A 25,173-nucleotide genomic window follows, 5' to 3' on the forward strand; every position below is an offset into this window, starting at 1 on the left:
TAATAACAGAGGTGGAAGTTTATCCAGCTACTAAATGTTTTATAATAAAAGTTGATAAAAGTAGAGAATGGGATGCTTTCCTGCAATGACAAGAGATTTAACAAAAAGCTCATTCTTTATTACACGAAACAATTGCCAGCTCCAAATGTAATTTTTTAACTTTTCATTAATCTCATTAGATTAAATAGTGTTTATAAATAACAATTTAAAAAATATGTTAGGGATATGGACATTTGATACAATATACAATGTGTAGGCAATCACAATATGTACATATATAAAGAAAGTCTAGGGGGAGTATTTTAAATTCAAAACTGTTACAACTGAGCCAATGTCATTTGCTGAGCAAGCCAAATCCCAGAGGGAAACTTGTCTTCTTTTTTTGGTATTTTGAAAATGAGGGGAAAACTACTGATCCCAGAAGCATAGAATCCCAGTAACACTTACAGGATTTTAAAATTAAAAGATTTATTAACAAGAAGAAAAACTTAAACACACAACATTAAAATTACACAGTTGAAACAGTTTTACAAAACATTCCCCAAAAAGCCCACTTGGTCAGAACACACAAGTAAACTACTTGGCAACAACTCCCTTATAGATTTTTAACCATAAAAATCCAGTAACATGACTTATCACTCCCTTCAATTCTGCTGTGGAAATCCAAAGGAAGTTAAAGACTTTTCTGGCTTGAAACTGGATGGTTGCTTCAAATTGACAACTTTTCTCAGCACAGAGCTGGTCTCAGGACATCTCCTCCACACAGCCACCTCAACTCAACTAAACATCTGACTTCAATACCCTTTTTTCCCTTTCATTGTAGACTCCATTGTCCTAAGCACCTCTTTGAACTCAACTTTTCCAAAATTTAAAAATCTCTCATGTCTTCCTATTGCCTTCACTTTCGGGTCAAATAAAATTTAATAACCTTCCCTTGTTTACTTATGAAAGATTTGTAAGTTGTAAAAGTCCCTTAAAAACCCTTTGAAATTCAGAAGCTGAAAAGTCAAGGCCTTACCTATCACCTAATGAAATCTTAAAACCCAACTTATTTACTTGTAATTCCAACTTCACCATAGCCTCTCATTACAAATGCATGCATCTAGCTCATTTACCTTTCATCTCTAAGTCCCCACAGACAAGCTATCTTTACTAATCTTCCCCTAGTTTAATTACCAATCACGCATGTGTGTACACACACACACACACTCGGCCTTCTTTATAGAATACCACCATATTCCCTAAAATATTAAAAAAGATAACATCCATCTTCACGAAAGATCAGAATGCAATAAAAGAAGTGTTTTTAATCTATTAGGGGACATGTTTTTTAACAGCAGCAGGTCTTCTTTGGAGATGCTGGTGGCAATTTGTTGAATGTTCTTTATTATAATGCCAGGGAGGTTGTACCATGCAGCATACAAAGGGGTACAATTTCATCAGCTATAATTCCACAACATTCCATTTGCAGGATAATCTAAGAATTTTAGTCTGAGTAGCAAAATAAATTACCTTGAGCAGTTGGGTATAAAGGAAAAGGCAGAGACAGTACCCAGGCAGGGATTGGTGGAAACTGCTTTGAAGACTTTCTAATGGGAAAGTTGGGAGCAATACTTAAAAGTAGCAATATATTGCAACACTTTTTAAAGGAACGAAAGATTAGTAGACAGAGAGGGCCAGAGATTTTTTTAGCAGGGCTGATAATGGCAGCTTTGCAGAGGATAGGGATAGGGCCAAATCGAGACAAGCTGATAATGTTGGTGAGCTTATGACTAAAGGGGTAAGGAGGATCAGGAGTTGAGATGGGGCAGGATAACAGGATCCTTGGGCCAAAATTGTGGAACTCCCTTCCTGACAGCATTTTGGGTTTACCCACGCCACGTGGACTGCAGTGTTTAAGAAGGTGGCTCACCGCCACATTCTCAAGGTCATTTAGAGATGGGCATAGATACTGGCCTTGCCAGTGATAGCCACATCCCATGAACAAGTGAAATCAAAATATGGTGTTATGCATCATGGACCAAATCGATGTATCAACAGCAGGGGCAGAAAGGGAAGAAGCTGGTGTGCATGAAAATAGATGAGGGCTCTATTATAAGTCCATATAAAGGACTGGAATTTGGGATGAGAGAAAAGGGAGATAGAAGCAGCTTTGTGGGTGACTTTCTATGGTGGACTTGAAGCAACTTATGATTTTATCACATTTCATTTTTGAAGTGAGGAAGGTCAGAAGAGGAGTCTGGAGTTATTTCTGCTTCTTGGGGTGTTACTGGACTAGTAACAAGATATGGCAATGGAAAAGGAGTGACAGTAAAGCTTGAGGTGCTTCAGCTACTCTGGTAGTGGATAGCCAGGTCAGTTGCTCATCATGTTTAAGGCCAGGCTAAGGATGTGGAGGGGCGAACAAGGGTATTGACAGTGGACATAAGACAGTTGTGGGGCAGATCAACTGAGGTATCAATGTTGTTGTGACTGGCGGAGGGAAAGGCAGTTGAGGGTAATTTTGTCCATGGTGAAAATGACAGTGCAGACAATTCAGATTTGGAGCATACAGAGAGCATGTAAGGGAGATAAAGAAATGATTGCCAGAAGCCCAGTCAGAGATAGAGACCTTGGCAGTATCAAGACCATGTTTGACATTGAGAACAAGAGAGTGCCTGTGTGTGTGATTGCACAACATATACATTCTATAATATCATTGCAAGACATAAGAAGGAAGATTCATCAATCTCCAGCTCCTGATCAGTAGATGTGGTCAAAAGGAACAATGGACAAATAATCAATGCTACAGTGTTATAACATTATTCTTGTCCCTAACTGTCTTCACAAACAGCTTAGTTCTGTGAGCACAGAATCAGTGGACTCACCCTAAGAATTCTTACCAGTGAATTGCCTTAGAATCCTGGTGATGTTTGATGCTAGTTCCTCTTCACTGAGTGTTTCCATAAACTCTGCTTCTCTCCCTGAGCTCCAGCCCAAAAGGATGTGCCCATACCTACCAAACAGATCAAAGCTTCAGTCACAACCATTACTTAGCAAATAAATAATAATTGTCAGACATCTCCATAATTGCCAAAGACAGACTTATAATAGTTAAGGATTGAGATCTAATTGACCTAATTCTATCTCCTCAATAGTCCTCCATTGTGTATCATGACTAACAGGCAGGAATCATCAATTTCTATTGTGATTCAGTATCATTTTCCAGAAGAGCTGAAATTAAATGTAGTTTCTATTGTGAATTTCCAATCTATCTTTCTTTGTTCTCCTTAACATTCCCTTCTTCTTTGGGGTTAAGAAGAGGAGTCATAGTGGACTCAAAACATTAGCTCTGTTTCTGCCTCCAGAAATGCTGCCAAACTTGCTGAGCTTTTCCAGCACTTTCTGTTTTTATTCACATCACCTGCTCACCTGCAGCCCCTCTACCCCCATATTCACTCCCCCCAAAAAATACCTCCTCAGTTTCCTACTGAAAAGCCCCTCAAGTCCCAACATCCTGTGCTCAGGCCCTCAACTCTTAAAATGCTGTTGAATGGGTCAGGAGCAGCAGCGGCTCCCTTGCTTTTAAAATAAAAAATTGCCATCCTAGTCCCTCGGTCTACACTTGTACGATTTGCAGAGGTACAATTCCTACCTCTACATTTTAAAATCTGAGGCCTGCAGACTTGACTGCATTTGACTGCATGTTGCACATGGCTGGACTGGTTCTTCACTGTCAGCTCTGGCCAGTCACCTTAAGCAATAACTCCCTCTCCACGAAGAAAGCCTCTGGGAAGGTAAGGATAATCCCAACGTCCTCAATGACAAACCCACCGCCCCTCACCCTTCCCTCTGCTCCTCTTATCCTGATTTTGGTATCATGTGTAAGGGCCTTGTGGATTTTTCTCCTCGATGTTTGAGGCTATTCTTCACCTGTCCTCCTCTTTAGGAAGCTTAATATGTCAAAAGCACCATATAGAGAGAGAAAGGTTCAGAGCCAGTATTTATATAGATGTTTATCACATGTTCAATTGTTCCTTTGCTGTTCAATACCTTTCTGCCGGGTGTAACACCTCTAGAGAATAAAAGCGTCGCCACCACTCAGCTAGGTTTGGTTCCAGACCAGAAAATGGAGTTTCGTCCTCCCACAGTAATCCAATCCAATGTTCTGCATTCTCCCAAAATGGCACCTCATACTCCAGGTAAATCTTATTTGTTGTACCAAAGCCCATGTGTTCAATTGCGTGTAACTTCTCCTCTGTAAGGTTTGGATGAAAAAATGCCTCAGCTTCTTCTTTCAGATAGCCTAGTGAACAAACTCAAATCTTTTAGATTCTCTACCTATAATAATTCTCTTCCCTTCTATCAAATGGAAAAAAAATTAGAATTGCAAAGTGTTACGAAGCAACCAGCTCTTTACCTTATTTATAGGCCATGCTTCAGACAGCCACAAACTACATCTTTGGCCGGAATTTTCTGGCCCCCTTGGCGGCGGATATCAGGAGGGCGGGGGTGGGGAAACGACAATATGGCGAGAAGGCCAAGAATTGGTTTCACACCATCGGGAAACCAGTTTACGATCGCCCGCTCCACCTGTCAGTGGCGGGCCGCATTTCCCGCTGCCACACATTGGGAACCTGATTTCAATACTTTAGCATCTCATTATAAGCCCTACTTGCCGGAAACATCCCCTCACGCTGGATAATCCAAGCATCAGCGTGATTGCACACTGACGTGTTTCACAATTGTACTTAAGCGACATTCACCTGGCGAGCTGCACTTCGCTTGGGATTTCGAGGCTTATTTGCCTACCTTGCTTGGGGCAGCACTTGCAGTCATCAGCGCCAAGCTTCGCAGACAGCACTACATCACTTTTAGAGGGCTCACGGGCAGGTCTCTACCTACCAGGCCAGTTGTAAGGCTTTTCAATGGCTGCAGGGCTAGGGCTTGCTTGGGGAAGGGAGAGAAGTGGCCTCAGGCAAGGGAAGGGGCTGCAGGGTGAAGGCTGCACTGGGGAACGCGAAGGGATATCCCAGGGTGTGTGTGGGGTCACATGTTGATCTGTGTAAGTGGCCTCAAGATGGTGAGGGCTGAGGAGACAGCCTCCAGTGGAGTTGAGGCCAGATGGAGATGTGAAGGTGTGTGTGAGATGGTGAGTGGTGATGTCCCTTGAGCTGGCAGTGAGTGAGGTGCCTGTAAAGGTGTGATGGCCTTGTGAGTGTGTGAGTTTAGAGCGATGAGATGGTTGCCTTAACCTGGCGGCACGGATGAGATCATTCATCCGTTTTATGCACTGGATGGCTGACCTCTTGTGTGCAGCATTGGCACTGACCACCTCTGCCACTGCCTCCAAAGCCAGAGTGGTTAGACTGATGGGCCTCCTGCGGCCAGAACGGGTGTAGAGAACTTTGTGGTGGGCCTCCCACAGTGTCCAGAAGGTGTTCCAGGGATGTGTCACTGAATCGGAGTGGCTGCACGCTTCCTGGCTTTTGGGGGCATGAGTTCACTCTGGGTTTCATCAAGAACAGCAGGGGCTGAAAGCATGGAGAGAGAGCAAAAGAGGGAGGGGGAGTTCATTCCGAGAGTCGGAGGGAACTGCGGGGACTAAAAGCATGGAGAGAGAGCAAAAGAGGGAGTGGGAGTTCATTCCGAGAGTCGGAGGGAACTGCGGGGACTAAAAGCATGGAGAGAGAGCAAAAGAGGGAGGGGGAGTTCATTCTGAGAGCCGGCGGGAACAGCAGGGACTGACCTCTAACCAGTTTCCACATTCTAAAACAAAAACCAAGGTGTAACATCACAGGGGTGCAAGTAGGTGATTGGCTGTTGAGTACCATTGCCTTTGCTTGATTTTCTTTCAACGTGGTCATTTATTTGTAATTGTATGGTTTATTAGCATCAGTACAGTTTATAAATACTTGTAAGCTTATCCTGAGTAGCAGGATTTGTTAATTATAAAGTAAATTAAGAAAAATAGTTAAATTAATTAACACATAATTAAAGAGCATGAGAGGAGCCAGGAATTCAAAAGTAGATAGCGGTGGCACTGGTGGTGGGTCTCAGTGGACTGACCCGAATTGGAGAAAATCAAATGTGAAATCATAGGTAACTAGAGAGGAGCCCAGGAGATAAAAGAGCGTGAGAGGGAGAGAGCAGCAGGACTTCCCAGAGAGGTACAAGAGGGAGAGGAGGAGATGATAGGTGAGTCACAGGTGAGTAAACACTTTATATGAAGTTTAAGGTATGTCAGTGCAGCTTGGCTATGTGGAATGTGCATTTTGCGGTATGTGGGAAATCATGCAGGCACAAAGTGCCCTTGATGACTACATCTGCAAGAGATGTCACCAGCTGCAGAAACTTGAGCTCCAGGTTGTGGAACTTGAACTGCGGCTGGAGTGACTGGGGTGCATCAGCAAGGCTGAGGATTACGTGGACAGCACGTTTAGAGATGTGGTCACACCGCAGCTAAGGAGTACACAGGCTAGGAGGGAATGGTTGGCTGCCAGAGCATCTAAGAGGAACAGGCAGATAGCCTCAGGGAATTCCTGCACTATCACACTCTCTAACCGCATTTCCATTTTGGATAATGTTGAGCGAGATGGTTCCTCAGAAGACTGTAGCAACAGCCAAGTTCATGGCACCACGGGTGGCTCAGCTGCACAGGAGGGGAGGAGGAAGAGTGGAAGTGCTATAGAGGTAGGGGATTCCATAGTTACAGGAGCAGACAGACATTTCTGTGGCCGTAGACGTGACTCCAGGATGGTATGTTACCTCCCTGGTGCCAGGGTCAAGGATGTCATAGGGGAGCTGCAGGACATTCTTTGGGGGATGGCAAGCAGGCAGAGGTCATGGTCTATATTGGGACCAATGACATAGATAGGAAAAGGGATGAGGTCCTGAAAGCAGATTTTATGGAGTTAGGAAGGGAATTAAAAAGCAGGACCTCAAGATCAGTAATTTCAGGATTACTCCCAGTGCAACATGCTAGTGAGCATAAGAATAGGAATGTTGAGCAGTTCAACACATTGCTGGAGAAATGGAGTAGGAGGGAGAGCTTTAGATTTCTGAGGCATTGAGACTGGTTCTGGGACAGGTGTACAAGAAGGACATTAACAGGACTGGGACTAATGTCCTTGCAGGGAGGTTTGCTAGTGCTGTTGAGTAGGGTTTAAACTAGGTTGGCAGGGGGATGGGAACCTGAGGGGATATTTAGAGTGCAGAGGAGAAAAACTGGCAGAGGTAAGCATATAGAACACCAACTAGTGGAAGGGATTTGCAAAGAAATTACAGAGAGGTGCAAGAATTATAATCATAATGGGGGCTTCAATTATCCAAATATAGACTGGGATAAGAATACTATAAAGGAACAAGAGGGGCGAGAGTTCCTGGAATGTGTTCAAGATAATTTTCTGCAGCAGTTTGTTTCCAGTCCAAGAGGACATGCACTTTTGGACCTGATTCTGAGGAATAAGTTGGCCAAGTGGATCCAATATCAATGGGAGAGCCTCTAGGGGACAGTGACCATTGTATCATAAGGTTTAGGTTAATCATGGAAAAGGACAGGGAACAATCCAGAACAGGGATAATTAATTGGGGGAAAGCCAACTTCGATGGGATGAGAATGCATCTGAGTTGAGTGAGTTGGAATGAAATGTTGGCAGAAAAGACAGTGGCTGAACAATAGACTACCTTCAAAGAAAAATGTCAAGGTATATTCGCTTGAAGGAGAAAGTTAGGATAAATAAATCCAGAGTGCCCTAAATGACGAGAGAGATAGAGGTAAAGATGAAAAGGAAGAAGTGAACGCACGACAGACGTCAGGTAGAAAATACAATGGAGAATCAGGCTGAATGTAGAAGGACCAGTGTGGGGAAGGGAAGTAATTAATAAAAAAAGCAAGGAGAGAGCATGAAAAGAGGCTGGCAGCAAACATAAAAGGGAATCCCAAGGTCTTCTATAAGCATGTAAATAATAAAAGGGTGGTAAAAGAAAGAGTAGGGCCGATTTTGGGGACAAAAAAGGGAACTTGTGTGTGGAGTCTGGAGAAATAGAGGAGGTATTGAATGAATACATTGCATCTGTCTTTACAAAGGAAGAAGGTGCTACCCAGGCCAAGGTGAGAGAGGAGGTAACTGGTGCACTAGAAGAACTTACAATCAAGAGGAAGGCGGTGTTGGAAAGGCTATCTTTACTTAAAATAGGTAAGGTGCCAGGACCGGATGATATGCATCCAAGGGTTCTGAGGGAAGTGAGAGTGGAAATTTCAGAGGCCCTAGTGATAATCTTCCAGTCTTCCTTAGACACAGGAGAGACGCCAAAGGACTGGAGAATTGTGAATGGTATACTCTTGTTCAAAAAGGGATGCAAGGGTAAAGCTGGCAACTACAGACCAGTCAGTTTGACCTCAGTGATAGGGAAACTTCGGGAAACTATAGCACGGGAAAAAATCAATAGTCACTTAGACAAGTGCAGAATAACTAAGGAAAGCCAGCATGGATTCATTAAGGGGAAGCCATGTTTAACTAACTTGCTGGAGTTTTTTGAGGAGGTAACAGAGAAGGTTAATAAGGGCAATGCTGTTGATGTGGTGTATTTGGATTTTCAAAGGTCATTTGATACAATGCCACACAACAGGCTTGTGAGTAAAATTCTAGGTCATGAAATAAAAGGGAAGTAGGCACTTGGATAAAAAAATGGCTGCATGACAGGAAACAGAGAGTAGTGATAAATGGTTGCTTTTAAGATTGGAGGAAGCGTTTGTAGTGGAGTTCCTCAGAGGTCAATGTTGAGACCCTTGCTCTTCCTGATATTTATTAATGACCTAGATTGTGGTGTGCAGGGCATGATTTCAAAATTTGCAAATATGAAGATTGGAAATGTTGTCAACTGTAATGGAGATAGTCCTGAACTTCAAAAGGACATAGACATGTTGGTGGATTGGGCAGACAAGTGGCAGATGAAGTTCAATGCAGAGAAGTGTGAGGTGATTCGTTTTGACAGGAAAAATATGTGAGACAGTATAAAATAAAGGGACAGCCTCTAAAGGAGATGCAGGAACAGAGGGACCTCGACGTATATGTACATAAGTCATTGAAGATTGCAGGGTATGTTGAGATAGCAATTAATAAAACATATAGTATCTTCGGCTTTATTAATTGGGGCATTGAGCACAAGAATAAGGAGGTCATGTTGAACTTGTATAAGACACTAGTTAGGCCTCGTCTGAAGTACTGCGTCCAGTTCTGGGCGCCATACTTGAGGAAGGATGTGAAGGCCTTGGAGAGAGTACAGCGGAGATTCACAAGAATGATCCCAGTGATAAAGAGCTGTAGTTATGAGGATAGATGGAGAGGTTGGGACTCATATCCTGCATCCCATAAATGAATTTTTAAAAAATGTTTCCACATTTCATCATTCTTTAGTGAGCTAAACATTTTTAAAAAATATTTTGTTGATCATATTTAAGAAACTTAATACACTACAACAACAACTTGCATCTATATGGTGCCCTAAATATAGAAAAATGTTCCAAGGTGCTTCACAGAAGCGTAATCAGAACAAAAAACTGACACCAGTCAAAGAAGGAGATATTAGGAGGGGTGGCTATAGGCTTGGTTAATGGGAGGGGTTTTAAGCACCATCTTAAAGGAGGAGAGCACTGTAGGAGGTGACAGAGAGGGGAATGAATTTAATCATGAAGATAGGAATATACGCAGCAGAGTCTGAGGTGAGCTGAAGTTTATGCAAGATGGAAGGTGACAGTCCCACCTTAGAGAGCTGCTTAAATCTGATTGTAATCCCAGCAGTGCCAGGTTCAAGCAGTGGGCACTGTTGGGAGTACAGGCAGAACCTGAGGTTATGGAAACCGGACTGATGGTGAGCCCAGGGTATTGGCAGGGCCTGGCTAGCAGGCCCCAAGGAGGGTGGGGGGTGGGTGAGAAAGGCGGGGAGCGTGGCTTGAGAGGCCGGGGGTGGTAAGGTTAAAGAGGGGTTATTACCTTGGGAGGGGGACCCCTCCGATGGGCAGAGGGACCCTGCCCAAAGAAGGAACCCCCCCGACCCTTCCTGCCCAACACCAGCTCACCCAGTAAAACCTGCTGGGCTACCTGCTTGACCTCTCCCGCTGCTGCGAGTAAAATAGCAGCAGGGATTGGATGAAGCACTTAAATAGACATTACTTATGGGCCTCAATAGGCCCAAGGGTGAGTGAACCACCCGAGGCCTCCACTGCCCCCGAAAGGTGGGAGACAGGTCGGGGTGGGCAGGAAGGTTGGCAAGCAGGCCACGTGCTGCATTTTAACGGCCATGACCATAAACTCCAGTCCCATGAGTTTCTAATAAAGCTGCTATGCTCCAAGTGATGTTTATTCTAAAGTGTTCAATATTTCCTAACTCAAAAACAATCCGTTTTCAAACTCCTTTAACTCAATGTTTGTTGTGTGATAAGGATTGGACCCAATTCTGCTATCAAATCTGTTTCATTTTAAGAATGTTATGACATGGTTAATATATAACCTTTTCAATATTTAGAAAACTTTGTTAAAACTCCTCATTCAAAGCAATTACTGAAAAGAAATGTTTCTACTCTTACCCAATGAAACTGTCACAATGACATGATCAGCTAGAATGTAATCTCCGTCTTCACAAACCACTCTGACTGGATACAGTGAGCCATCCTCCGATTCAAAACTTCCATTCCACTGGATCTGTTTAACAGGCTTTTCCAGCAACAAGTTCTCCCTTGGGATAACTTCCACCAGATTTGAGATTAATTTGAGGAATAATCTGGAATAGCACAAGCTTTACTTGTTAACAAAACCTTAACTAAAACCACACCATGTGAATTACCCTAAATCAGTTGAATGTGACTCAACCTATTAATAAATGCTTCTGTCAAGTGTCATAAGAAGTTGATTACCACCACAAATTACCTATGGATATATTGAACTTTTTAAGGAAGACTTGTGTGCTTTTAAAGAAATGCAAGCAAGGACACTGAGCAAAAGATGGTTGATAATGTAAAGTGATCATTTTATGGAAAATTCTATGTGGATTATACTGACAGGACCTGTCTTGAGAGAACATAGAATGTCACACCTGAAAAGGTATCATGGCCTTCTTCAAGCAGAGACACTTGAAAGGGAGATAGGAAAGATGTGTAAGACTGAACTTTAATCTCCTGTGGTTGCGGAGACAAAAGACTGATTAGCATCTCTCAGCGGTCACCAAAATATCCATCTCCTGTTGAGTTATATCTCAGAATGTGAAAATAGCTCTGAGATGGAAGCAAAATGATCATTTCCCCTTGTGGAATGCACGGTGAAAATGGGTTAAAAAGCTAGCTGCAGAGTTACAGCACAAGGAGACCAACTAGTCACCCCTGCAGTTGCGGGCGAAGTCTCTCTATCTGTTGCTGGAGGCACGGCTCAACAGAAGCCACAATCAAAAAGGAAATAGGACAGCCTCTTCAGCTACCCTGCAAAACCAAGTGCCTCCAAACCAACTGTGAAACTTCCAAAGTTAGCTCTACAGGAATTACTCAACTTAATGGCCACAATGTACCCCCATCATCTACACCTCACAGACAAACCAAAGACTGATTTGTATATTTTTAAAAACTTTTATTTGGACTCTTAACTTCTCATTTCTGACCTGTGTGTATGCAAATTGTATTCTTATTATTTTTCTCGGGTTTTACTAACTAATAAACTTACTCTTTTTTTTGACTCAAGAAAGGTGTGGTTAAATTGGCTTCTTCTAAAAAATAAATACATTTGAACTGGGAAAAGGTATCCACGGGGGAAAGGGATCCTTTTTAAATTAATCTTGTTGTGACCAACCAAGGGAGTTGAATAAAGAAGGGGAGCCAGTTCATTCCTCCTCACCCAGGAGCATAACAAAATTGGGATCCTAACAACTGGGGGATCTCACCTGGGGACCGGTCGTAATACAAAAATGATGTGCTCATTTAAATACCAGCCAATGACTATGAAGATTATTTATTGAGTAGCATAAAATCCATTCAACACTATCCATTACCTATCCTAAAAACAATGAATGCTGTCTGATGAATAGAGTAATATTATCTTCTGAATACAAGGGACATATTAAATGCGATAGCACCAAGGTTACACCATGAGAGTGAATCAGTGATACCAAAATCACCTTCTCAAGGACAATTGCGGATGTGCAATAAATGCTGGCCTAGCCAGCAATGCCCATATCCCATGAATGAATAAATTTAAAAAAACCTGATGAGATATTGTATGTACTGTAAGAATGACATTTGTCTGGATTTGGCTCTACCAAAATAAGCATCTCCTAATTTAAGAAATAATGGCATATCTAAAGTAATATCAATTCTCATGGCACACATTTATCATGGAAAACTCATCTCTGTCACATAAATGTCTATTACACAAGAATCTTTGAATCATTTTCTTGCATAATTACTATTAACTATCTGGATCTATGTGATGCACAGTTTCACAACCTAATGACTGATAAAAATAAATATAACACGCACAATTCTGACCTTGTTTGTAATGGTTCAAGTTGCGTGTATCACCTATTGACATGTTATTTTAACGGATAATAAATGATAGGAACAAATACATATGGGGCAGAATATTAAGCTTGGTGGGCAGGCACGTGCCGACCCGGCCAAGTATAAAATGACGCGCGATGACATTGGGCGAGCGCCCTGATGTCGGCGTGCAGTCCCAGGGTATTTCATTCGGCGGGCGCACACCAGAGTCAGCAGCGCACCCGCTGACAATTAAAAGGCCTATTAAGGCCATTAAAAACGTAATTGAATTCAAATTTACACTGCCCATCCAACCTTGCGGTTGGCGGGCAGACGAAAAGGCCAAGCGGCCTTTGCACTTTTTAGGAAACCTCATCCACGGGTGGGATGAGGTTTCCTAAAGCAAATTAAAATTTTACACTTGAATTAAAAACATGGCCCTGCTCATGTGACAGAATCACATGAGGGGACCTGTTTGTGACATTTTTCTGTTCTTTATTAATTTTTTCAATATCTTCTTCATCTCCCTAGGGAGCTCCATGCCTCAGGGAGATTATTCAGCATTCTCTCATGCACATGCGTGAAGTTCATGCTAGGCCTCCCCCTGCCCGCACAGGCACTGCTCAGCGCTGCCGTTCGTGTATCACACTGGGTGGGCCTTAATTAGCTCGCCAGCATGAAATCGCGGTGTGCTGTCAATTGCGGGCAGTGGTCGGCTTCCTGACCCCCCCTCCCCCTGCCGATCCCGCACGCCAAGGGCAAAATTTTGCCCGTGATAAAACCTACTAACTAAGAAAGGACCAATTAAGCATCATATGCCCCACAAAATGGTGAATAAAATTGAATATGATGAACCTTATACATTGAATATTATCGTAAAATAAATTTGACTGCAGTTTTCTATCCTTCTGCTTATGTCACCAAAAATCTGGCTTCTGATCAGTTACACTCTATTCTCATACTTTATGCAGTGTGGAATATCACAGAACAAATTCATCTTCCAAGCATCTAAATAGTTGATTATTTAGAGCTGCCTTCTCCAGGGGAGTCCACAGTACACAAGAACATAAGAACACTTGAATCAAGCCTGCTCCACGATTCAATATGATATTGGCTGATTTTGGACTTCAACTCCACTTTCCCAGCCACTTCCTATATCCTTTGCTTTCCTGAGAGACCAAAAATCTATCTATCCCAGCCTTAAATACATTGAACAATGGAGCATCCACAACTCTTTGGGGTAGAGAATTCCAAGGATTCAGAATTCTTGGAGTGAAGAAATTTCTCCTCATCTTGTCCTAAATGATTGGCCCCTCATCCTGAGACTGTGCTCCCATGTTTTAGATTCCCCAGCCAGGGGAAACAACCTCGCAGTGTCTATCCTGTTAAACCCCTTCATAATCTTGAAAGTTTCAATGAGATAACCTCTCATTCTTCTGAACTCCAGAGAATATGACCTAATTTACTCAGCCTCTCATCATAGGACAACCCTCTCATCACAAGGACCAATCTATTGAATTTTCACTGTACTGCCTCCAGGGCAAGTATATCCTTCCTTAGATATAGATAACAAAACTGCACACCAAAGCCTTTTACAACTGTGGCAAGACTTTGTTATTCCTGTACCCCAATCGCCTTGTAATAAAGGCCAACATGCCAATTGCCTCCCTAATTACTTGCTGCTCCTGCGTGCTAACTTTCTGTATTCCTTGTATGAGCATAACCAAGCCTCTCTGGATATCAACATTTACAAGTATTATGCCTTTCAAAAAATATTCAGCTTTTCTATTCTTATAAACAAAGTGAATAACCTCACACTTCACCCACATTGTACTCCATCTGCCATCTTGTTGTCTACTTACTGTCCATATCTCTTTGTAGCCCCTCTGTGTCCCTCCTCACAGCTTACATTCCCACGTAGCTTTGCATCGTCAGCAAACTTAGCTACATTACTCTCCACCTCTCTGTCTAAGTCAATAATATAGATTGTAAATAGCTGAAGCCCCAGCAGTGATCCTTGTGGCACTCGACTAGTAACTGTCTGCCAACTTGAAAGTGCTCCATTTATGCTTACTCTTTGCTTCCTATCCATTAATCATCCACTAACCATGTTAATATATTACTCCCAACTCCATGAGCCTTATCTTGCCTATTAACCTTTTGTGTGACGCCTTATCAAAAGGAAGTCCGGCTATATTGCAACTATTGGTTCACCTTTATCTACCCTTCTAGTTACATCTTCAAAAAACTCTAATAAATTTGTCAAACACAATTTCCCTTTCATAAAACAATGTTGACTTTGTCTGATCATACAATGATTTTCTAAGTGCATTGTTAAGACTCCCTTAATAATAGTTTGTTACTTCTCAACTAGTCTGAATCTGTTCTCTTATGCATTATGCTATATATACAGGGCAATGGATATTTCCCCATTCCTTAGGTCATTCTAGCTATCAGTAAGTGACTATGCCTCATGCAGCTGTGCTGTGTTACAGTGATTTGATAGCTGAAGCTAAAGATGTGAATGTGGCAAGATATTCAATTTTAAATTGCAGTTTGGATGCATGCTCTGCTGAAGTGTTGCCATGTATGAGAGCAGCAAGGTAATGTGGGGGGATGGTGAGGTTGGGGTTACTATGGGTGAGGCTTAATGTGGGATGTGTTGCTATGTAATATTTTGTGGTGTACAGTCTTGGGCATTTTACATGAAACACAGCCTTATTGGGTTATTTTACTTTGCTCAATTTCTTATAAAAGGGCTATTTTCTCCTATATCTGTTCTCTGGAAGAATACATGGCATTGACCCTCGCCATCACCTCCTTCCAGTGATATTACAATGGCATACTTTTGGGGAGAATGCCCTTGGATTCAAAACTGGGCAACCCTCCTTTCATCCAGCCATCAAGTAGGGGCTTTAGTGTTGCAGTGTTTCATCACTTGCCCACAAAAATTATTTTGGTCTTTGCCTTCACTTCATTTTTGTTGGATATTCCTTCATCTCTCACTGTCCTCCCCCTAAAACTTTGGCTAAGGCTACTGAATGTTGGAAGTACATTTTAAACCTTAATGAAGCTAATTGATTTTGCGGAATTGTACCTTAATCATCTATGAATACCCCTTGGCATTGCTTAATTCAACCTTGTGGTGGTGGCGTATTACACTCAGGGAGTCTGAGTTGCTATGGCAATATGCACTTTCACATGCACGTTATAGTCTTGAGTTATGCATAGTTATGGTAGAGGCACCAATGTTCTTTCCATCGCACTGCTGACCAGGAATCTCTTCCACTCTTCCCACCTGCTATTGGTGTGTGTTGGAAGGATTCTCAGGTTGATAATCAACCTGTTTGGCTATGTCATGAACTCATCCATCAAGTCCTGGGGTTGGACTCAAATTCAGAGCTTCCAGCTCAGAGGCAGGGCTGCTATCCACTGTGCCACAAGGCCTATTCAATCTAGTAAGAGTACCTAATTGCAAGACAACAAGAGACGGTTGACTGATTTATTACTAACCGTGGATAATTGAGGTCACCGCCTTCAATAAATCCATATTCATTGATCTCCTGCAGAGACACATCATTGAGGTCTTGTGATGAAAAAGATACACATTGGTCCTTCATTATCATATTAAGTGAACCAAGCTTTTGGCTCCTGAGATTAGGAGAGTCATCAGTCCAGTTTCTGATGAGCTCCTTTATTTCTTCCAAGTAGACATGCCCAAGGCTTTTCGCTTGTGTGTATCCCTTTTCTTGAGATTGAAGGTGAGCTGCCCTCCACAGAAAAGTAGCTAGATTCTCCATTTCTTCATAGAAGTCAGGATCAAGTTGCTTCTGTGTGTTGGTGAATACTGACCATTTAGCACCTGACCTATTGTATGCTTGCTGCAGAAGGCCATGCTCTTTGGCCAGTCGATAGATAGGGTTCTTCATGCTTGCCCCATGAATGTACTGGGCTCCTTCATCTACCACTGATTTGCCTAAATCCAAAAAAAAAGAAGAATCTGTAAGGAAGTGTTCACTCTATCAATAATTATAAGCTTCTTTCCCTATGGGGAAATTCAGAATGACCAGGGACAAGGTTTTATGTTGGATTCTTCACCTGTTGCTAACTGTTATGAGGTTTTTTTAAATTCTTGCCCAGTGAACATACTGGGCTCCTTTATCAATCAATGATTTACCTAAATATATTGAGAGAAATGCTTTAATTCTGGTGCAATTACTGCAGCAAATGATTATTTCAAAAAAATCAGTGAAGGAAATATCGAACATTAATTTGCATTCCTCAAGGCTTATTTTGTAATATTAAAATAGTCTAATTGGAAAGATCTATATTCAGGCGCTGTGTTTACTCTCTACAACACCAAAGTTTGTCAGAGATTAGGGAAAATTATATAATCTATGGCAAATGGAAAATGCAGATATCTGGTGGCTTTAAAGTGGCACTGAAATCTTTGGCCTTTAGTTTCCTGGACCTCAGCAGTGGAAGTGTGTTGGGGCTAGACTCCTGCTTTTCCCGGGAGTAAGTTGTAGATCTTATACCAAATTACATAGGTGAGGTAGTTAGGGAGGGCAACCAGTGCCTGCAAGAACAATTGTTCAGCAGAGTCTATCTCTGTCCACCACTGTAAGGTGGAGAGGTCAGGTCATCTGAAGTGCCCTGAGGCCATTCTGGCTGAATTAATAATAGCTGCACAGACTTTGAGCCCTATGGCAGTCAATCTGGCTCTAGCCAAACAACAATAGATTCTCTACAATGGAGAGCTAAACAGCAGAAACAGTACAGTACAGAGTTAAACAATTCCACAATCAACTGCTCAGATAAACCTCTTCCACATCTGGTAGTAATGAGCAATTAAGCAATGAATTGGAGGAGGAAGTTTCATCAACATCTCCACCTTCGATGTTATAGTAAACAGTAGCAGAGTGAGAATGTTACTGGGCTCGTGGTCCAGAAGCCTGGAAACATGAGGCTAGATTTTACAGAGCGCCATGGTCCCCACACATCACCCCAGCTAAAAAGTCAGAGGGAATCCACCCACATTCCTGCCAGATTCCCCACAGCAGTTTTAACACTGGGGATTGCTGTAAGGTGAGACTTCTGCCCACATCATGGTAGGAAGACTCGCCTTAGAGAGCTGCCAGCCAATTTAATTGGCCAGCAACTCTGCAGTCCCATCAGCACCAGTTGGGAATGGTGGCCACTGCTGGGACTACAGCCAATCCCACCATTCCGGGAAGCCCAGGTAAGCACAAGATCAGGGGTTTCAGGGAGGGGATGGGTAGGGGGGGGGCGGAACCAGGGGTTTAAGAAGTCAGGGGGAAGGTTAAAGGGAGGGGACACCCTCTGATGGTCCCAGGCAACCCACAAAGGAGGTCCTCCCTCCCCACCCCCATCCTTGCTAACACCAGCCTTCCCACATGGCGAGGGCCTCCCCCCTGGCCTGGGTAAAATACTGGCACGGGAGATAAGGGCCTCAATAAGCCCAAGGACGGGTGGGCGCCCGATGCCTCCCTCGACCTCTGGAAAATGTCAGACAGGTCAGGGACAGGCAGGTAGGCAGTGGGAAGTCCACCTGCTGGATTTTACGTGCCCTCCCGTTTTCAAACCTGCCAATGGGGGAGCATAATATCCAGCCCATGAGTTTAAATCTCACTCAGGGCAGATGGGGGAATTTAAATTCAATCTAAAGTTAAAAAGCCAGTCTCTGTAATAATGACCACCAGTGCCCTGGTGCTGCAGAGCTGCAGGGTGAAGGTTTGATTGTCCCCTCTCTGCTGATTTCTGGATCTCGGTTGTGCTGCTGCCAGAAGGCACTGAGAAAAGGCTTGGCATTCCTTCACATTAACATTACCATCAAGCCAAGGTCTTGATTCAATGAGGAGTGTAGAAAAGGATGCCAGGAGCAGCACCAGGCATACCTAAATATGAGGTACCAACCAAGTGACAGGATTACATGCATGCTAACAGCACTGCGGAGGTACCTACATCACGCGGTTCAAGAAGACGGCTCACCACCACCTTCTCAAGGGCAATTCGGGATGGGCAATAAAAATGCTGGCCTAGCCAGTGACGCCCATGTCTAGCGAAGGAATAAAAAAAAGCAACAGAAGAAGTATGCTATAGGCAGAGCGAAGCGACCCCACAACCAACAGATCAGGTCAAAACTTTGCAGCCCTGTCAGACCCAGTTGTGAATGGTGGTGGACAATTTAACAACTAATGGAAGGAAGATGCTCCACCAACATCCCCATTCTTAATGACAGTGGGGCCCAGGAAGGGAGTGCAAAAGACAAGGCTGAGGTATTTTTCACCCATTGTCCTAGCATAACCGCTTTACCAAGGCATATCTTGTGCTAAACAAAGGCTAACGCCCCACCTCAGCCACCTAAAGTATCTGCAGAAAATCATCCTCCTCATGTGCACATGCAGCAAGACCTGGAAAATATTCAGGCTTGAGTTGATAAGTGATAAGTAACAGTTGTGTTGCACACCTGTCAGGAAATGCCCCTTTCCAACAAGAAGGGAAGCTAAATAAGTACATGATGAAGAAAGAATTAGATATGTTGAGAGGGTGAGAAGAAGCAAATAGGGTGGGAGAAAGCTTGTGTAGAGTATAGGTTGGTTGGGCCAAATGGTGCTATAAATTTGGTGCAGTCCTCCCTCAGAGAGAATCTATTCACCTACCAATGACATCTAATGCATTAACATCACCGACACTATCAACATCCTGGAAGTCACAGTGACCAGGAACTCAACTGGACCAACCACATAAATGCAGTTTCTTACCACAGTAGGTTAGAGGCTGGGTATTCTGAAATGAATGTATTGCTTCCTGACTCCCCGAAATCTCTCCACAAAGATAAAGACAAGTCAGGGAGAATGACAAAATGTCCTTCATTCATCTGGATGGATAAAGCTAAAACACCATTCAAGAAGCTTAACATGATTCAGGACAACACAGTGCACTTGATCAGCAGGCTACCCGCCACCTTAATTCAATGGCTGCATTGTGTACGATTTACAAAATGGACAGCAATAACTTGCCAGGGGTTCTTCAACAGCACTGGCAAAACCTGGAAAGATGAGGGCATTAGACACATGGGAACACAACCCACCTCCAAGTTCCACTCCACATCACACACTATCCTGAATCCTTCAACATCTCTAGGTCAAAATCCTGGAACTCCCTACCAAACAGCACTGTGAGAGCACTTTCAGCAAATGGATTGTAATGAATCAGTAGGGAGCCTCACCACCATCTTCTCAAGGGCAGCTAAGAATGAGCAGCCTTGCCAGTGATGTCCACATTCTCAGAATGAATTTTTAATAGTGTAGAAGGTATGGTTTTTCTCTGAGAACTTACTCTTGCCTTGACTTTCCTGGCCCTAGCCTTGCAAATTATTCTCTGGTGTATTGTATGCATCTAGAATTGGCAGGAACTGGATCCACTTCCACCTGAGCTATAAATAATTTTCTCTGTCGAGGTGTTAAATTTCAAGTGGAATATATGGAAGTGGGTACATAGTGATCCAATCCTACATTAGTTTAATTTGAGCCTGTAATTAAGTTAATTTGCTTATCACACTTCACTGCCCAGGAGCTTCTTACACATTGAGCCAAAACAGAAAGGTGCTTAGAACGGCATAAACACATGTTTTATTCACTTACATTTTTGTGTTGGCTGAACAGGACATTAGTCATTGTTGATTCCCACATTGTATATCAATGATTTACCAAGCTGTTTTTATTTGGGACTGTGCCTCTTTCTGTAATGTGTTCTTTCACCTGCAGAGTTCCAACCTAACCTGAATTGAGATTGCTCTAAATGTCTTTGGGATCTCCACTACATGGGCAGAATTTAATGCCCTGCCTGAGGTGAGTTTGAAGTTTGGGGCTGGGGGGTACAGGGAGAGGTGGTGGTGGCTGGGGGAGGGTGAGGTATGGATGGTGGTATCTCTCATTGTCAGGCACCCAGTACCTGATCAAAGGACTGGGCTTTGGGAAGGGGAGGGCCTGCTAAGAGCCACCCCCTGACCTTGCATCCACTCCTTCTCTCTCAACCCCCATCCTGCCTTCTGTCACCTGTGGGCCTGGGCCCCTTGCTGAACCTGGGCCTCTGGTGGCTGCATTGCCAGCAGGTACCGCTGCTCCCCCAGTGGTGCTGCCTGAGAAGCTGGCCGGCAGCTCTTGGGGTCAGGATTCCCTGGAGTCTTCAATCCTGAGGAAGGCCCCCTGCCCCCTGCTGCCACTTAATACAGTAGGTCTTCCCCAAATAAGGTGATATGGGGCTCTTGCTGGCTGCTAACTGGCGGGCAAGGCCCCCATGGCTTGGATTAATTTCTGCCCTATTATGACTAACAATGAAACCCATGAAGTACCAATGGAGAGAGGCAACTAACACTGCCTTTAATGCAGCAGAACCAGGATCAATAAGTATTTACATTTTTGTAACTCTTTTTTGAGAGATTCAGATTAAATCACACACGTTAATCACTTTCCTTGCAAATTACTATTCGTCTTACAAGGCCTCTGGTGTATATACAATTTGCTTTTGATACTTCCATAGCTCTTCCATCGCAGTGATCTTACCAAACAGAGAGCCTCTGATCCGCCCTCCAGGCTGACTTAATGCCTCAATAATCTGTATATCATTGAATCCTTGCTTGAGCAGTTTTCCAGCAGCTCCCACTCCAGCTATCCCAGCTCCCACGATGACGATCTTTGGGGTTTTGCTCGTGGATTGGTTAAAACCCATACTTTGGAACAAATAGAGCACACGGTGACTTACAATGTTGTGTTACAATGTGGCTTATGAGTGGCTACCAGTCACAGAGCAGTGTTATGATCCCAGCTGGTGTTATTACTGGACATGTCAAGTCCCAATGGAACATGGCTTGATAGACCATAATTTTTTTCTGTTTTTTACTTACTGAACCAGATTCACAGAAGCCTGCTGTTGACTTTTTAATGAAAAGATAAAACATTTATTGAACAAGAAACATGGACAATATTACACTCGACAGCAAAAAGGTTGGAGAGATTTCAACACAGGCGCCATGGAAAAATTTAATCAAACTTACGCTATCCCTTTTATCCCAGCAATACCCTTACCAACCCAACACTCCAGTGAAGAGGTACCACTATTTCCACACCTAGGCTAGACCTGGCTCAGTTGCAAAGAGGTTTCTTTTGAAGCCTCTGTATGGTGCAGCAGAATTAGAGTTGGGGAACATAAGAACATAAGGAATAGGAGTAGACCATGTGGCCCATCGAGGCTGCTCTGCCATTTGATACGATCATGGCTGATCTTCTGCCTGAATTCCACATTCCCACTCGCTCCCCATATCCCTCAATTCCATGAGCAACCATAACCTGTCTATCTCAGCTTTAAATATATTCAATGAAGGAGCGTCCACAACCTTCTGGGTAGAGAATTCCAAAGGTTCACAACCTTCAGCCTTATTGTAGGAACTGTCAGAAGTTACAATAAAATGAAGAAAGACTCACATTTATATAGCACTTTCATTTATACAGTCAATGAATTACTTTTCAAGAATAGTCACTGTTATGATGGAGGAAATGTAGGAATATAAAATCAGGACATTCAACTCAACCAGTCCATCTACTAGTTTACCCCCCAGAAGGACAAATGGTCCTAATCACATTTAGCTGCCTTGTTCTCACATTCATTTATCCCTTTTCCTTCAACCATCCATCTGACATAATCTTGAATGTTGACATAGTTTTGCCTCAATCATTAATCCAGGAAGTGAATTGCACAGCCTCACAACTCTGTGTGTGAAGGCATCTCTAACCCTTTGTTCTAAATCTCTCCGCTTTAATCTTGCATCTCTGACTCCTCATTGTAGATCCCTGAACTACTAGAAACAGTGTTCTATCTAATTGCCCCGTTGTTTCATAATTTTAACACTCCTATTTTTTCACCTCATAGTCTGCATTGTTCAAATGAAAAGCTTTAATTATTCACTTGGATTTTTAAAAATCATAATGCACAAAGTTTGATACACCACAAATATAAAATTAGCTTCTCAGGGCAGTAAGGTTGCTTAGCAGCAATTATGAAGAGAGTATGCCATTAAAAACCCAGTTAAACTTCATTCAACAAGGTGTAACTTTTTTCAAGAATTTTTACAGCAAGACTAACAGTATAGGAGTGGAACTTCTCACCAATTTATAAGTTCCTTTGATTGTAGTCTGGGGCTGCCCTCTGGAAGAGTATGGAATCACAGACAACAACTTCTGAATTTATGGCCAGAATTTTTCGGTTGGCGAGTTGGGTGCGGGGCCCGCTCGCCGACGTGAAAATGACGCGGGATTACGGAGGGAGGAACCTTCGACATCACCCCACCCCATTTAAATATTCAGGAAGGTGGGCGAACAGCGAAATCAGCTGTCCGCCCGCTGACTTGTCAATGGCCAGTTGAGGCCACTGACAGGATAATTAACCAATTAAAGGCCCTGCCCGTCCAACCTTAAGGCTGGCGGGCATGCCAAGAGCCCCGGCCGCAAATAGAAAAAACATGAAACCTCATCCACTGGCGGGATGAGGTTTCATGTTTGTTTTAAAAGTCTGTAATAAACTTTATGCCATATTTATTAACATGTCCCATCTCATGTGACATTGTTACATGAGGGGGACATGTTAGTAATTTTTTTATTTTTCTATTTTTGAGGTTTTTTAAACTGTCACAGGGAGCATGCGCAAAAGAGCGCACTTTGACAGTTGGGGAATCCCTCCCCCCCACCCCCCGCACAGGAAACGCATAGCGCTTCCCGTCGGGCAGCCCGCTGGGCGGGCCTTAATTGGCCCGCCCACTCAAAATGGCGGCGGGGCCCATTTCGGCGGCAGAGTTCAGCTGACTGCCCGCTGCCGAGCCAGTGGGGCCGGTGGGGCCCGCCCACCCATCGAGGGCTAAATTCTGCCCTATGTGTTATTCTGCGCATGTGCAAATTCCTGAAGCTGCTGTCAATTTCAGTGGAATGATGGCAAACGTTGACTGTTTTTTCATTCGTATCACAGCAGAATCTGGCCTAATGTGTTAACATACATCAAGACACTGGTAAAATTGAATGTTTGACTGAAAAGCATGTATTAAATTAAGCGACTACAGACAGGATCAGCAATAAACAGAGATGATCCCAGTTAAACAGTGAGCGGAAGACGGATATATTGATTCAAATCTCCTTAGAGGAGAGAAGATTGAGGCAAGAATTGACAGAGGTATTCAAAATCATGAGGGACCTAGACAGAGTAGCTAGAGAAAAATTGTTCCCATTCGTGGAAGGATTGAGAACCAGAGGACATCAGTTTAATTGTCAAAAGAACCATTGGCAATATGAGGAAAAGCTTTAAACACCAATGAGCGATTAGGATCTGGAATGCACTGCCTGAGCGTGTAGTGTGACAATGTTAGAAATGCAGGGCCCTTTAAGAGTAAACCAGGGCAAGTTTCAGACTTGAAGAGAAAAAAATAGTAAGGAACAGGAGTGGAACCAGCTGAGATGCTCTTGCAGAAAACTGCATGGACACAACAGGCTGAATGGCCTCCTTCTATGTTGTGATCATTCTATGATTCTGCTAAAAGAGCCTAATCTGCTCCTGAGTTCATTCCCGCTCACTTACTTTTAAAGCCTGCTCCGGCTAGGAACACTATAGGGCGACAGCACAGCGGCGGGATGGGGCAGCGTTGAGGGCTGTGCAGAGATGTTTCGGTTCTCCTGACCAGGCATTGAAAATTTGTCAGGAATCCGGCATAAACTGTTTTAACGGGGGTTTCCACCGAGGTTATACCTCCTGGTTGGGAAAACCTTAAGGAAATGTGGAGCAAAATGTTTTTTCCCAGACTCTCTTGCCTTACTTACACTTTACGCAGACGGCACATAAGGTTGACGTTCCTAAAGTAAACAAAAAATGAAGAAGGAAACTAAATTTGAGGATGCTGATCCAGAGCAAAGACACACTTACGGCACTGCTATGGAAAACTCTCCCAGGATCAATGCTGTCAGCACCATGGCACTGTAAAACCGGATGACGGACGTGCTCCTCATAGCTCAGTATTAGTGACTGATAAAGGAAGGGGTGCTGAAGGTACCTCAGGTGACTTGCCAGATGCACCTTGATTTCTTTTTTTACCCAAAGATTGGTGACAAGGGTTTCTGCCGAATTGATCTTCCGTACTTTGGCCGAACTCAATGTTATCCAATAACTTTATGTAAACCCGGAGGACATGCTCTGGACTTTAAAATATTTGCATACTTTAGCAATAGTTTGGATTCGCATCAGCCAAAGGTATATCAGCAGATAAATGTTTTTTTTTACATGCATTCCTATCAGAGAAACATCTCCTGCCCACACACTCTCCTGTTCCAGGAGAGGGTGAGGCTAAAAACAAAAATACCTGGAAAAACTCAGCAGGTCTGACAGCATCTGCGGAGAGGGATACAGTTGACATTTCGAGTCAGTATGACCCTTCGTCAGAACTAAAAAATATCGAAATGAGATGAAATATATGCTGGTAGAGGGAGGGTGGGACAGGTAGAGCTCAATAGGGGGCCAGTGATAGGTGGAGGCCAAGAAGAGACTGCCAAAGATGTCATAGACAAAAGGACAAAGGGGTGGTGACAGTGGTGATATTATCTAAAGGATGTGCT

General features: G+C 43.3%; 1 protein-coding gene across 2 annotated transcripts in view; it reads right to left on the bottom strand.

The window, feature by feature from the left end:
- The window catches only part of LOC144693511 (peroxisomal N(1)-acetyl-spermine/spermidine oxidase-like), a 30,296-nt gene extending 5,587 nt beyond the window's left edge, over positions 1–24,709 (bottom strand). The window contains exons 1-6 of one of the 2 annotated variants that reach the window (XM_078563358.1): positions 24,488–24,709; positions 21,091–21,257; positions 16,016–16,478; positions 10,568–10,761; positions 4,033–4,285; positions 2,883–2,995 (exon numbers count right to left, since the gene is read on the bottom strand). In XM_078563358.1, coding sequence (XP_078419484.1) covers positions 2,883–2,995; positions 4,033–4,285; positions 10,568–10,761; positions 16,016–16,478; positions 21,091–21,257; positions 24,488–24,570 — 1,273 coding nt within the window. In that variant the 5' untranslated portion in view covers positions 24,571–24,709. The remainder of the gene's footprint in view (positions 1–2,882; positions 2,996–4,032; positions 4,286–10,567; positions 10,762–16,015; positions 16,479–21,090; positions 21,258–24,487) is intronic. The other variant, XM_078563359.1, reaches the window with a different exon arrangement.
- Between the last annotated feature and the right edge of the window lie 464 nt (positions 24,710–25,173).

The sequence above is a fragment of the Cetorhinus maximus genome, chromosome 18 (genome assembly GCF_964194155.1).
Source record: "Cetorhinus maximus chromosome 18, sCetMax3.hap1.1, whole genome shotgun sequence".
Lineage (NCBI taxonomy): Eukaryota > Metazoa > Chordata > Chondrichthyes > Lamniformes > Cetorhinidae > Cetorhinus > Cetorhinus maximus.